This window comes from Gorilla gorilla, chromosome 3 (assembly GCF_029281585.2).
Source record: "Gorilla gorilla gorilla isolate KB3781 chromosome 3, NHGRI_mGorGor1-v2.1_pri, whole genome shotgun sequence".
Taxonomy (NCBI): Eukaryota; Metazoa; Chordata; class Mammalia; order Primates; family Hominidae; genus Gorilla; species Gorilla gorilla.
In genome coordinates this window covers 56,545,212-56,560,106 of record NC_073227.2, presented here as the reverse complement: position 1 = coordinate 56,560,106, position 14,895 = coordinate 56,545,212, and the positions used below count along the sequence as shown (strand labels likewise).

At 35.8% G+C, this 14,895-nt stretch overlaps 1 protein-coding gene across 10 annotated transcripts in view; it reads left to right on the top strand.

Moving 5' to 3' along the window:
- FRYL (FRY like transcription coactivator) overlaps window positions 1-14,895 on the top strand; it is a 281,060-nt gene that overhangs the window by 228,299 nt on the left and 37,866 nt on the right. For 8 of the 10 annotated variants that reach the window (XM_055385577.2, XM_063705269.1, XM_063705268.1 and 5 more), the window contains 10 exons: window positions 711-861; window positions 1,541-1,644; window positions 2,560-2,745; window positions 4,066-4,270; window positions 5,457-5,578; window positions 6,365-6,555; window positions 8,235-8,329; window positions 9,393-10,000; window positions 10,285-10,382; window positions 14,521-14,691. In XM_055385577.2, coding sequence (XP_055241552.1) covers window positions 711-861; window positions 1,541-1,644; window positions 2,560-2,745; window positions 4,066-4,270; window positions 5,457-5,578; window positions 6,365-6,555; window positions 8,235-8,329; window positions 9,393-10,000; window positions 10,285-10,382; window positions 14,521-14,691 — 1,931 coding nt within the window. The remainder of the gene's footprint in view (window positions 1-710; window positions 862-1,540; window positions 1,645-2,559; window positions 2,746-4,065; window positions 4,271-5,456; window positions 5,579-6,364; window positions 6,556-8,234; window positions 8,330-9,392; window positions 10,001-10,284; window positions 10,383-14,520; window positions 14,692-14,895) is intronic. The other 2 variants (XM_063705267.1, XM_063705265.1) reach the window with 1 other exon arrangement.

Genomic DNA, 14,895 nt, shown 5'->3' with positions numbered 1-14,895 from the left:
AATACTGGAAACAGGCTGATTTTTTTTAGCAGGATTGCTCCTTCTGCATGGATTCACATTTTCCTTAAAAGATTCTCCCTTGGCAATTGCAAAGTGGATAATCTACCCAAGTTTCACTATAATGTTAAGGTAGGGTATCATAGAAGCACAGGCTTTCAGACTGGGAAGGGACACTGAAGATGATCTGGTCCAATCTCCTCATTTTGCACATGATGGAACTGAGGTCCAGAGAGGTTAAGTGACTTACCCACGTCACACAGAATTCACATTTCCTGACATTTTTTATTGCACCCCGCAGCCCCACTGTGGTAGAGCAGAGTTCCTTTCAAGATGGAGCTGTGTTGGCCCTATCTCAGGATATTTAGAACTGAATAACTTACCAGAAGGCCCTTTGTTACAAGGCAGCTTCACCAATAATGTAATCTCCTGGCTTGGACATCATTGATGGAATCATGATGAAGTGCTAATATAGTTTTGCTTTGACGTACAGGGTGGAACCTAAATTAATCTCTTTCTCTCTCTCCCTCTCCCTGGTTTGCTTAATTTGATAATATTTGTGCCTAGATTTTCCTAGCAAACATATGTTGAAATAGTGGGAAATTTTTTTTATCACTTTCCAATACTATATAAATAGTTGGGATCTTACTAGAGTTTGCTTATATTGGCAGAAATTAGATGGTGTAGAAAATGAGATCATTTTATCTTGATAGGTGATTCAATGCCACTTTATTCTAATTGGCGACTGAAAGTGATGGAGCATAACCAAGGAGAGCCACTGCCCTTCCCACCAGCTGGAGGCTGCTGGTCACCACTGGTGGATTACGTGCCTGAAACGTCATCACCTGGATTACCTCTTCACAGGTGGACTACAGCGTCATTCCTTTTACATATGCACCAAGTTGCTGCTGAACACTGTCGGCTTTCTTTGTGCTATCTGACAACACAGAATAAAAGCAATCTTCTTTATGGAGATACTGCAACACAGATCAATGTGTTTAGATTCTAAGAAATCTAAAAAACTCAGAATTCTAACTTTATAAAATTAATATTATTGAATCTAATTCTGCTGCTGCTTTTCTGGGTGTCTGGCATAGTTACTTGACCTTTCTGGGACCCAGTTACTACATCTGAAAAATATGACTTTCCTATGGTAGGCACTATTATTTTGCATCGAGTTAAATTGAATTCTACTTAGCAAAATCACAATAGAGCAATTACTGCATTCTTTCAAAATGTATTAATGCACCAAACATGTATTGAACACCTACTGTGGCAAGCAGTGTGCTAAGTCTCAAGGTTGAAAGATGAAGAAAATGTGGCTCCTGAGTTCAAGGAGCCCTTAGCCCTTATGTTCTGTTCCATCTCTTTAACTTAATGGTTAACGTTTTCTTCAGCTGTATTTGTTTTTCCTCCTTTTTCCTTGATAAGTTGTATTTTTCCATGAAATGTGATATTAAAGTCTTCAAGTAATTTTGTACCAAATTCTCTCTAGGTTTACTGAGATCTAGTAAAACGTTAATGAAACTCTTATTTGTCATAGGTGTAACATAGCAGTGATCCTTTTGACTGATCTCATCATTGATCATAGTGTGAAGGTGGAATGGGGAAGCTACCTCCATCTTCTTCTTCATGCAATTTTTATAGGTAATAAATATTTGGTTCTAATTCTTTCATCTTATATTTTTATGATAATTTAAAAGCAGTATGGTTTTATGACAGTTTTTATGTGTTTCTGTTTCCTGTTATTTTTATGTTATTTCCATGACACTTTTCACTATGATTCCTCTGGTCTCTTGGGGAGTTATGTCTGGCCCCTCTTCTAACCACAAACAAACATGTCTATTACCCCCATTCCTATTCCTATCTTATGGCCTCGCCTGCCCACACACAAACACACATATACTATACCAAGGAAAAATTCTGTGGCTGTGGCAAGAGTCAAATTAACTTACCTCTGGGATGGGAAACTTTCAGAGTGAATGAAAAGTTGAGATAGGTTCTAAGTATTTCCCAAAAGAACTGGGTTGTTGGATAGCCTCATTATTATACCTGAAACTCCATCGTGCCTTCTGTAGCAAACATGTGGGATCTATCATATCTATAATACATTTGATGCTTATAGGATTGGCTTCCTGAAGCAAGTCCAGATAGCCATCTCCTTATAAGTTTTCCTGATGTGCACACTTACTGTTGGTGTATTACATCATTCCTTCAGTTAATCATGTACTTTCTGTTATGTGCTAAGCACACAAAAAACCTTGCCATTAAAAAAAAAATTCATTTCCATGAATTTTTTTATGTTATGTAACAGAAATAATTTTTAAGAGATCACTAAATTTTAGACATGAAACACATTTAACTTACCTTGAGTCTCCCTAGTACTATAAGACAGTAGGCTATTGTAAAAGTAAGAACTCTAGGGCAATAAAAAACCATATAATATGTCACCTTCCATGAAATCTTTCATATAATTTCTCCTTTTCTTCAAAATGTGAGTTTGGTAGTAAGAATACTCATTATTTCTCTTTATTGATAATGTTTCTCTACTATCCTTTTTAGGGTTTGACCACTGCCACCCTGAGGTGTATGAACATTGTAAACGCCTGCTTCTGCACTTATTAATAGTAATGGGACCCAATAGTAACATCCGAACTGTTGCTTCTGTCCTTCTCAGGAACAAGGAGTTTAATGAGCCCAGGGTGCTTACAGTCAAACAAGTTGCACACTTAGATTATAATTTCACAGGTATTTGCTTTAAATGTACAATTTGAAAGTAGAATTATACTTTATTAATTTGGAATCCTGCATTAGAGAAAGTCAACTGAATAAAAGTTGAAATACTAGAGAACATTTTAAAAATGTAGTTGTATTATATTTTAAGTACCATTTAAATTATTTGCTAATAAAAGAAGGGATTAAATTTAAAATATTTGAGTCTGCATTACCTCGAACGATCTTTATCGAGATTTAACTTAGGAATATGTAAGTTGAAGACATAATGAAACTGCTTAATTTATTGAGGACGAATTACGAAAAAGATGTTGAGCTTGTATTAGATTCCTCTTATTTGCAGGATCTGAAAACTGATAAAGTAAGGTATTTTAAATTTTGTTATTCTCGTGATTATATTTACTGCATTAAAAACACACATTTTGAAGTAGTGAAGTCCAAGTTAATGAGACACTTAATATGGTTTATTTCACTGTCGATGTTAATTTTTGTTTTTTACTTTTAAGGTATATTTTCTTATATCCTATAACTAACATTTCTTTCATTCATCAGTACCATCAGGCTAATAACAAGTGATCTAGAAACTTTTTTTTCAAAATTGAAATAAAATTACCTTTTTTTTTTTCTAATCATACAATGTCAGATACAGGGTTCATCAATTTTAAAGTTAGTTAAAACCCTGTTATTTATTTAAAATCCTATAGTTAGGAAACAATTATTAGGAAACTTATTATTAGCCTTTTAAAACTATGATTAAAAGAAAAATGGAATGAAATTTACTGCCTTTTTATATTAAGGCACCATTATTCAAAATTCCATAGTTTGTTTGTTTTTAAGGCTTCTCTTACCAATTTGTAAATATGGGCATTAGTAATAACCTTTAACAGTTTTTTAAAAAAATGATTGACGCACTATGTGTATTTCAGATAGATGAGTCTTTCTGCAATGGAAATGGATCAAAAAATTATAGAAAATTTTCTATAAAAAGTTAAAAATCAGTTCATATTATAGAAATGTGACTGACAAGCAATGTTGACAAAATATGCCAGAATATTAGGAAACTGCCACTTGCAAGTTTCTTCAGCAGATGGCGGCAGAGGACTGCATACATCCAAATTGCTAAGTTTTCAAGCTGTGAAACAATGTTTGCCCCAAAACTTACTTGCTGTAATTTGGTGTTTATGAGGATCAGCAGGAGCACTGATTCACATCACTTGCACTGACAGATTTCCTCATGTGTCCCATAGAGTCTATAAGGAACAACAGTTTAATTCTATAGGTATTTTGTGAGATTCTTTCATGTTTTAGGTATTCATGACGATCTTTCTCTTTCAGCAGGCATTAACGATTTTATACCTGATTACCAGCCCTCCCCTATGACTGACTCAGGGCTTAGCTCAAGTTCTACCTCTTCTAGTATCAGCTTAGGAAATAACAGTGCTGCCATTTCACATCTGCACACCACTATCCTCAATGAGGTTGACATCTCAGTGGAGCAGGATGGAAAAGTCAAAACCCTCATGGAATTCATTACCTCAAGGTAACATTGGCAGCTCTTATCATCCCAGCAGTGTATGTGTTAAGTCATTCTTTCATTGATCAGGTATTATGAGCCATATTTTTGTTGTCTGAAATACCATTGATGTGAAATACACAGGTTTGTATTGCACAGTATTTTGAAAATTAGGATGCAATCAAAGACTCTTTTGTGCCAATGCAGTTATACCTTAGGACTTTAATCATATCTGGCTATTTAATGCCCAAAGAGAATGAGTATTATCTGAATATATATTTCACTTTTATTAGCTACATTATCATTCAGTCATCAAATATTTATTTATGGTCTACTCTTTGCAAGACACAATAAGTAGAGAGGGAATATAGGTGGGGAGAAAGGGCATGGTATTCCATTGCAAGAACAAAATCACAGGAGCACAAGAAAACCATGTGTTTGGAAATGGTGAGGAATCCACTCTGACTGTAATGCAGAGAAAAGAGAGTTGTTCTAGACAATTATTTGTAAGCTTGGGAGAGTTCAAACTGGCGGGCCATGAAGCCCAGGCCATAAGGTTGTAGATTATATTGAAAATCATTAAGCTGGGAGGAGGGTGGGAGGCATCATTTAATAAATATGTGGAGAAAATCAGCCCCATAACAGCGTGTAGGATGCATTAGAGGTGGAAGGAACCAGAAGCAGTGCGTAGCGGGTTCTCAGGGCACTTTGGGCCTGTGTTAATAAAGAGCTTAACCGAGGTGGTGGCCAAGAACACAAAGACGTTTTGAAGAAAGAATCAAGAGGACATTATTCTGTCCTAAACTTTCCCTGTAGTTTTAGCTAGTAAATTATTCTCATTGCATTTCACCAGCAAATTATTTTCTTTGCATTACAATCTAAATACAGATTATGTTACAATCTAAATACAGATTATGTTTTGACCTGGAACACATAAGCAGTAACCAATATGCTTCACACTTGGCAAAATTTGGCATCTTTTTCTACTGTGTCTGAGAGAATTTGACTGGTCTGTTGCTAGACACTGAAATGAGATCTTTCTCTCCTTGCTGTAGATCATTACATATTCATGTGCCTAAGTAGTAGTAGACTGTGACCTATTTATTCAACTACCATCCTTTCTAATTGTAAAGGTGTAATTTAGGCAAGTGTGAGTACAACTGTTAATCACAAGTGAAAATCCAAGGAAATTACATCTGTTCTCTGTTTTCAGAAAAAGAGGGCCCCTTTGGAACCATGAGGATGTTTCTGCCAAGAATCCTAGCATAAAGAGTGCTGAACAGTTAACTACATTTTTGAAACATGTGGTTTCTGTTTTTAAGCAGTCAAGCTCAGGTATCTTTTAAGAAATATTTTAGTTTTAGTGACATTTTAATGTGATGTCAATTTCTGATAATGCTTAGCAAAAAGTTAATAGTTGATATTGTGATACCTCTAAAAGTTTTAGACTTTTAATTTATTAATGATAACAGATGTGTTTTCACTGAAGAAAAATTAAGTTACTACTTAAAAATGAGTGCTATCTATGAAATGCTAGGCTCCTTAGTTTTGTGTTTGATGGCATCATAAAATTACAGTACAATTGCGTATTATGAAAAAAATACATTAAACGGACGTATATAGAAATGGGAAACTTAAAAAAAATTGTGCTGGTATAGTCTTCAGTAATCTAAAATTCAACACATTCTGAAAATCATAGTCAAATTGTATATGTCTAGAGCAGTGGTTCTCAACTAGGGGACATTTGGCAATGTCTAGAGACAGTGTCACAGTTATGGGTTGGGGGCAAGGGGTTACTACTGGTATCTGGTGGGTTGAGGCCAGAGACACTGCTAAACATCATACCCTGCTCAGGGCAGCCCTTCCAACAAAGAATTTTCTGGCTTATAAGGTCAGTAGTGCCAAGGTTGAGAAACCCTGGTCTCAAGGATTGCTTCCGTAAAGATTAAAGGGTCATCTAAAATGCAAATGGAGTTTAAGCAAAGAAAAAGCATTGACTTATAAAATGTGAGAGCCAGGAAGTGTGCTAGCTGCTAGCTTTAAGATGATTCACTTCTGATTATAACCCCATTAGTATTCTAAAGAACAAGAACAACCTACTCGTTTCCTTTGCATTCACAGAAGGAATTCATCTGGAACATCATCTTAGTGAAGTTGCTCTGCAAACAGCACTTTCCTGTTCTTCTCGACACTATGCTGGGAGATCCTTTCAGATTTTCAGGGCCCTAAAGCAGCCTCTCACTGCAACTACACTTTCTGATGTTCTCTCCAGACTTGTAGAAACTGTAGGGGATCCAGGAGAAGATGCACAGGTATTTCCTTATATTCTTTCAGCAGTTATTGAGCAGCTACCAGTTGTCAAGGATTTGTTGTCCATATAGATTGCTATAGCTAGAGCAAGATAATGGGCATCTAGAATTATAGTCAGATGTTGAGCAGGCAAAGAATTAAGAGACAAAGTTAATTTTGTAATTAATATCGAATAACCTACTAATTAAATCAACTGTTCTAGTGCCTATCAGAAAAAGCTTTACACTCGCCCACTCACACAACACCCCGCCCCCAAGATCTTAACCTGGGATGATCACAAGGTAAAAAAGATAGGAAGTTAAATTTAAATGTAAAGTGGAGCATTGAATTTTATGTTTTAAGATAAATGAACTGTTGCACTAGAGAACTTCAGTTTGTACAGACGAATGACTTTATTAACACTGTTATAAATATCAGGGATACAGTGATCAATGAGACAAAGTTCCTAACATTCTAGAGCTCATATTCTATTGAGGGAAACAAACCTTTAGTCTTCCAATTATACATAACATAATTTATCCTACTGATAATGCTGTGAAGATAATAAGATTAAAGGAGAAGGAATTGTTTTACATATGATAATCCATCTGAGAAGGTGATTTTTGAAGAGATACTGAAATGAAGTAGGTTCTGTTTATGATCCGGGGAAGAATATTTCAGGCATAGGAAAATAGGACTAACAGGTGCAAAGGCCCTGAGGCAGAAGCAGTAGGGCTTTTCTGAGGAACATCAAGAAAATTGGTGTCGCTAGAATACATTGCAGGATGTGTTGCAGGAAATTGATGAGGTAGGTAGGTTCAAATCACGTAAGGCCTAGTAAGCCCTGGTAAGAGGCAGGACTTCACTCTGAATTGATGGGAAACTACTCAGACATTTTGAGGGAAGGAAGGTGATGGATGTGATTTCTTTTTTTAAAAACTCATTCTGACATTGGGGTGAAATCTGTAGGGAGGGCAAGAGTGGAGGCAAGAGAGGGCAGGAGGTTAAGAGTCCAGCTGAAATGGCGGTAGCTTAGATTAAGGGAAGTTATGGAGGTGTAGAGGAAAGTGGTCAGATTTTTAATGTGTATTTTAAAAGTGATATTTTCAGCCAGGCACAGTGGCTCACACCTATAATCCCAGCACTTTGGGAGGCTGAAACGGGTGGATCACCTGAGATCAAGAGTTCGAGACCACCCTGGCCAACATGGCGAAATCTGTCTCTACTAAAAATATAAAAATTAGCTAGGTGTGCAGGCGCATGCCTGTAGTCCCAGCTACTCGGGAGGCTGAGGCAGGAGAATCACTTGAATCGGAAGGCAGAGGTTGCATTGAGCCAAGATTGCACCACTGCACTCCAGCCTGGGCAATAGAGCAAGACGACGTCTCAAATAACAAACAAACAAACAAAAGTAATATTTTCAAGACTTGCTGGTGGATTCAGTTTAGATGTGAAAGAAACAAGGATGGTTCCTAGATTTCTGACCTGAGCAATTTTGAGTAAATTTTGGCACCATTACAATCAATTTATACACTATTGATTTGATGAGTTTGCATCAATCAGCAAGATCATGTTGCTCAAGAGTTTAATCATTTTGTAACATAACATGGAGTTTGTTCTATTTTAAAATCCCATTAGGAAGTCCATTGCAGTTTCTTTATTCCAGAGCATAATTAATTAAAATCTGCCTTTTTCCCCCCAGGGATTTGTGATTGAGCTTCTTCTCACATTGGAATCTGCAATTGATACTTTGGCTGAAACCATGAAGCATTATGATCTTCTTTCTGCCCTTTCTCAGTAAGAATTTAAACCAGGCAACCTAATATAGGAGAACTTGAATAGCTAACTACATATAGCTATAACTTTTAAAATTCTAATATTGTTAGTAAGCACAATACTGCCCAAATTAGATGGATTACCAGTGGGGAGATGGGCCGCAGACAGTGAGGACTTGTGAAAAATCCAAGTGCTGATTTTAGCAGTGCTGTTCTTCTTCTAATGTGCTGGTTAGAGATCTTTCTAATGCGCCACTTCATTCCTGCCACATTCAGGATTCAGCATCCTGTTTCTCCCCCAGCTGTCTGGGAGCCTTAAGGCTCTCCCGCCTTTCACATATTGTTCCTTCTCCCTGCAGCAGCCTCTCTCCCCACTTTTTCTACCTTGCAAGCCCAGAATTGACTAGTCCTTCAAGTCCCATCCCAAATGTCACTTCCTAGCTAAGCATTTCTAACTCCTTCAGGATAGTGCTAATTATTCCATCCTTTGGGTTCTCATAGTGATTTTTTCATATTGTAATAATAGCAATTAGCAGGCTATAAATTTATCCATTTACATATCTATCCCCTTTCAAAAGACTTGTCTAATATTCCTTCCTTTTCTATACAGCTGGCAAACATAAAAAGCATTCAGTCAATATTTTCTTAATAAAAATTGGATGTGAGGAAGGAGGAGAAATCGAAAATTTTTGAGTTTAGTTCTTTTGAAAAGAGTGTGTCATTGACAGAAATAGGGACATCAGGACCATCAAGTTTGAGGACAAGACAAATGAAGTCAGCTTTGGACATAATGTATGCCTAAATCTCAGAGCTGAACGTTGTTAGCGATTACTATAGCAGAATTTTCTCAGCAAGTAGAGCCTCCTTTCAACTCAAAGGAAACTGTTAGCCACAAGAGAAAAGATACTGTTGTACATTTTCTTTGAATTTGAAGGGAAAACTGAAATTTGATTCAACAAAGTCAGATATACTGAAAAATGATTTTTCTGGTACCAGTTACTATTTTTCAGTGTTTTCAGAAGTAAAATTAATTTAGCAAAAGAAGTGACTGGGTATGCATTCATCTATTCTTTCTTTTTTTTAAGAACCTCATATCATGATCCTATAATGGGAAACAAGTATGCAGCTAACAGGAAAAGCACTGGACAACTCAATCTAAGCACAAGTCCCATTAATAGTAGCAGTTATTTGGGATATAACAGTAATGCAAGAAGTAACTCTTTGAGATTAAGTTTGATTGGTGACCGACGAGGTGACCGGCGGCGGAGTAACACACTGGATATAATGGATGGACGGATAAACCATAGCAGTAGTTTAGCAAGGACTAGAAGCCTTTCCTCTCTAAGAGAGAAAGGAATGTATGACGTGCAGTCCACTACTGAGCCTACCAACTTGATGGCCACCATTTTTTGGATAGCAGCATCTTTATTAGAATCAGATTATGAATATGAATACCTCCTGGCTCTCAGGCTTCTCAACAAACTGCTTATCCATTTGCCTTTGGATAAATCAGAGAGTCGAGAGAAGATTGAAAATGTACAAAGCAAATTGAAATGGACTAATTTTCCAGGACTTCAGCAGCTCTTCCTTAAGGGTTTTACCTCAGCATCTACACAAGAAATGACCGTGCACCTCCTCAGTAAACTCATTTCTGTCTCCAAACATACATTGGTGGATCCTTCCCAATTGTCAGGTGATGTTAATATAATTGCACCAGCACTTTGCATTTTATGCAGTAAAATGTAAACTAATCATTTGTTTTGAAATCTACTAATTTCTGCTTTTTGCAAATAGTCATAGTTTTTATACACTAGGTAGCTTAAATTATTTGGTAAAAGCCAAAAAAGAATTAGAAGATCGAGTATCCCAGGAAATGAAAAGAAAATGGTTTCTGTGAACCATCTAAAAAAATACCTTTAACTTTTAAAATAATGTGCAATAAAATTGGTTATTGTTTGCTTTTTTTTGTTTTGATAGGCTTTCCTCTTAACATCCTTTGCTTATTGCCTCACTTAATCCAGCATTTTGACAGCCCAACTCAGTTTTGCAAAGAAACAGCTAGTCGAATAGCAAAGGTAAGCGAATGTTATGCTGAAAGGTAACACTATAGGGAAATTATTTTGTAGTCTATGTTAAAGGAGGGGGAAATCTCTTAAAAATCCTTTTATTGTCACTTCCCATATGAATTTTGCATTTAAATTTTTATTTTTATGCACATAAAGGACTTGCATAGTAATGGCGTAAGTTACAACTGCTGAAATGACAGTAAATAAAATTATTTAGTTAGAGTAACACTCCTCTGAGTCTGAGTCTTTTTCTGCTCTTTTTCCATACTTCTGCCTCTCTGTCTGTTTCTCATTCATTCGTTTATTCACTACCAAATATTTACTGAGCACTGGGTTAGATGCTACAAATACATGATAAGCAAAGTAGATAGTGTACTTTATCTTGGGGAATGCAGTGAAGTAAATAGTAATCAGAGAGTCTGATTTGGTATTTTATCGGGGCAGGGGGAGGGTGGGGGGCAGAATACTCAAGGAGCACACAAAACAGAAGTCTTCCTAGAGGAAGTGATATCTAAGCTGACTTAGATCACTATCGAAGAATGGATAGGAATAACCAAAGTAAGATCCCTGGATGAGAGGCAAAGAGTGGAGTTCAGGGTTTGAAGTTTTCTAGGCAGAAGAAATTACAGATGCAGAGGTTCTGAGGAAGAAGAGGGCATAATATATTTTAGGATTTGGAAAATTCTCTGTCCCTTTTTGTTTGCCTTTTTTCCTTTTAACAGTCTTTCTCTTCATCTTCTCTCTCTACTCCATTCTTTTTTTATTCCTTATTTGGCTCTTTTACCTTCAAAAATCATACTGTTTTAGAAACAGTGGTGTAGCTATTTGTAAGTCATCTGTTAACATTTGTTTAAAAGTATTATGGCTCTTAATGTTAGAAGAATGTGATTTTGATATTTTACATATTTTTGTAAATCATCTGTTAACATTTGTTTAAAAGTGTTATAGCTCTTAACCTTCATGTTAAAAGAATGTGATTTTGACATTTTATATTTTTAGTAGTCCCCTCTCAAGAACAATAAGGAACTGTCAAACAGCCTGCCTTTTGCTTAAATATAATTCATAACTTTTTTCAGTCAGTCATTGAGTCTGGAGGAAAAAAGGCTTTTCAGACTGAAAATATAAACAGTTCTAAGAGGGAGTTATATAAATTTACAAGTAGCATACTTGTAATAGGAAATTTGGTGAACTGGGGGAGGTGAGTGAATAGCAAGATAAGTAAAAGAACTTGGCTAAAGCACCAGGAGAGAAAAAAAAAGGAAGTTTTTCTACAGAAGAGAACAAACAAATAAAATCCCCAGAAAAAGCTTTTTATGTAAGCAATTTTTTTTTAAAAGCTGGGATTTGATTAACAAGTAGCACAGCAAGGGGAAAGAGCAAGCATGCAGGAAGCCAAATAAAACCCCCACCTTTCCATGGCCCAGATTGCAGCACTGCTAAGTACACATTTATCTCCAGGTGCCAGCATAGTAAAGAAAGAAAATACTGGCAACCCAATGAATCCCGTTAGCAGTAATAAGAGTAAGAACCTTTTCACTGTCTTGATAAATAACATTTAATAAATGATATGAAAATATTTAATAAAATATGCTCTTAACACCATCCCCAATTAAATTTCTAAATAAATTAGATAGGGAAAGATTCTTAATATAATTATTCTAAAAGCATGTATTTTAAAAGAGCCATTATTTTAGCTAATGGAAACATCTTCATTTCTTTAATAAAAATGGTGGTGGTAGGAAATAAGCCAAAAATAAGTCTTTTATTCTTGGTTTTTATTAAACTAATCCAATAGAACATTAAACATCAAGAGAGGGTGAAAATTATGACTATTAGAAATATTGCCTTTTGAAAATGATTACTCGCCTAAAACCAACTGCCTGTATTTGCATTAATAAAGTCTAATCGTAATACAAAATTTATTAAAATAACTTTCATTTTAATATTTTAGTGACACATGATTAGAAAATTTGTGTAAACAAAGTTTTTTTTCTCTACCTGAGGGGTTGGAAAGCAAATATAAGGGGGAAAGTGTATATTGGTTTACTTGGGGGTTTCAAGAAAATAAAAGGCATAAATCCCCTAAAAAGGGAAGTAGAAGCATTTAAGAGTGGCAGCTGAAATGTGTTGAATGATTACTGCCTGCTAAATGCTGGGATAACTAAGGAGTGTGGCCTCCTAGCCTGAAGGATGTTACAGCTCCTTGAATATCGAGCTGCTGATATCGTGACCACAGTAGGGCCATGGAAATTCCCAAATATCTTTTATGTTTTTAAGAAATCAGATATGGCCTTCTGTGATTCATAAATTGTTTTTAAGTCTGTTTTCTTCCTGTTGGACAGCACACAAAGGTTCCCTCTCCGTATGCTTTTAGCAACCTGCAGGATGTGAATTAAATTGGTTCCTTAATTATTCTCTCACTTATAACTGTCGAGAGTAATTTTCTGCCATTATGTGCTCCTTCATTATGCAAATATCCCTAGTTCTACTGTTTGTGCCTTTGGAGAGCACAGAATTTCAAAATGAGGCAACACTTAGGACAAATATTTTTCTCTTTAGTGATTCATTATGGCAAAAATAGTATGCTAAAAAAGTTTGTTATAAAACACACTCTTTTTGGATCGTATTTTAACCTGGCATTTCAAAAATTCCAAAATTAAATCTGTCACTTGTTCTATTATAAAATTGCACAGCATACATTCCAAGGAATTTTCTCCCTTTTCAAAAAATAAGTTTTTTAAAATCATTCCTTAAAAAAATTATTTAAGAATGTAAGAATTCTCTAAGAATGTTTTATTCTTCAGGAAAGTTTTTTATGTTTTAAAGAATTTAACAACTTGAGAAGTTATAAAATTATGTGATTTTTAATAATGTTAAATTATTATATTTTGAAATGCAAATAAGAAATACCAACCCATTTTTTCTTTTTCTTTCTGGTGTCTGTTTTATGGGCAAAACACTACTGCATGAAATCAGCTGGTTTTAATGATTGTATAAAATAACTTCCCAGGTACTACTGTGTTAATAGTCTATGCACGACCTTGCATAACCTTTATATTTTGTGCTTGTTCCATGATAATGTCCAAATGATGAATTTGAGGCCCTCCAAGCCTATTAAACATCTTCTGAATTACCAAAATTAGTGATATTCATTTGAAAGTTGAAGATGTATATATTTAAAAGGACAGTTTCTTTACCAAATGTTGTAGGTAGTTGTAAAAATACATACAAAACATCCATAAGATAGAAGAATAAGGAAAAGGAAAACTAAAAACAGAAATGACAATGAGGTTAGCCTTTTATGACAGATTGGTATGTAAGAGTAGCATGGCCTTTTTCCAGTTCTGAATAGCTCAGGTGTCCCCTGGGAGAGGCCAGGGAACATCCTCACCAATAACCCAGGGAACAAACAGACTAAGAAGTGCATTCAGTCAGTAAAATTCCCCCCAAACATTAGTTGGTTCAGATTCTTTAATATTGTATCAAACAAACATGAGAGTCAGTACATTTTGGAGTAGGCTTTAAAAGATTGGCCAAGGATCTTAGAGCTTTAGGTGATTTCCGGAAGAGCAGTTTGGGGTCCACCATGCAGATTGTCATCCATTGGAGATTCTGGACTCCAGATTTCATCAGAGCCCCAATGATGTCCTTTGACTGTCACACATGTTGAGGCTGTTTGCAACTGACTGCTCTACTGAGATACCCCGGACACAGCTGGAGGCTGAAGCATTTCCTCCCAGTCATAGCAGCTCGGAGCCTCCCTGGGAATTCCCTAGTTATATCTGCCTGTGTAGTCACTTGTGCACTGATCCATCCTGGGTTTGACAAAGCAATTCCAAAATGATGTCCCGAGTTCACACCATACATGGTTTCTGCCAGAGAGAGTTTACAGATCTTCAGACTGAAGAAGGCCGTACTATTTAGTACCCACAAAGACATTAATCCTCTTTCTGTATTAGCTCTTACTATTCTGTGAAGAATGCCTTGTGCTTTTTTTCTCGTTTCACTTTTCTAACGTATTGAAGTAAAATGCATTAAAACCAATATACATCTAAATTATTTCATTAAGCGAATACATTTAGCATAAAATCAAGTTAAACTTGTGTCTTTATTTTAGGTGAATGAAATAATTTTATTTGTTTTCTAGGTTTGTGCAGAAGAAAAATGCCCAACACTTGTCAATCTGGCACACATGATGAGTTTGTACAGTACGCACACGTATTCCAGAGACTGTTCTAACTGGATCAATGTCGTGTGCAGATACCTGCATGACTCCTTCTCAGATACAACATTTAACCTTGTGACTTATCTTGCAGAGGTAAATTTACCAAAAATATTTTCTTATTTACTATATATATATATGTGTGTGTGTGTGTGTGTGTGTGTGTGTGTGTATAGATATACACATATATATATTTTAACTACTCTGTGGCACCTTATCAAGTTGATTTATATGCAGAAGCAGCACTGGTATTAACTGATACTCAAATTGTCTGACAGTCAACATAGTTAACAATTTTTT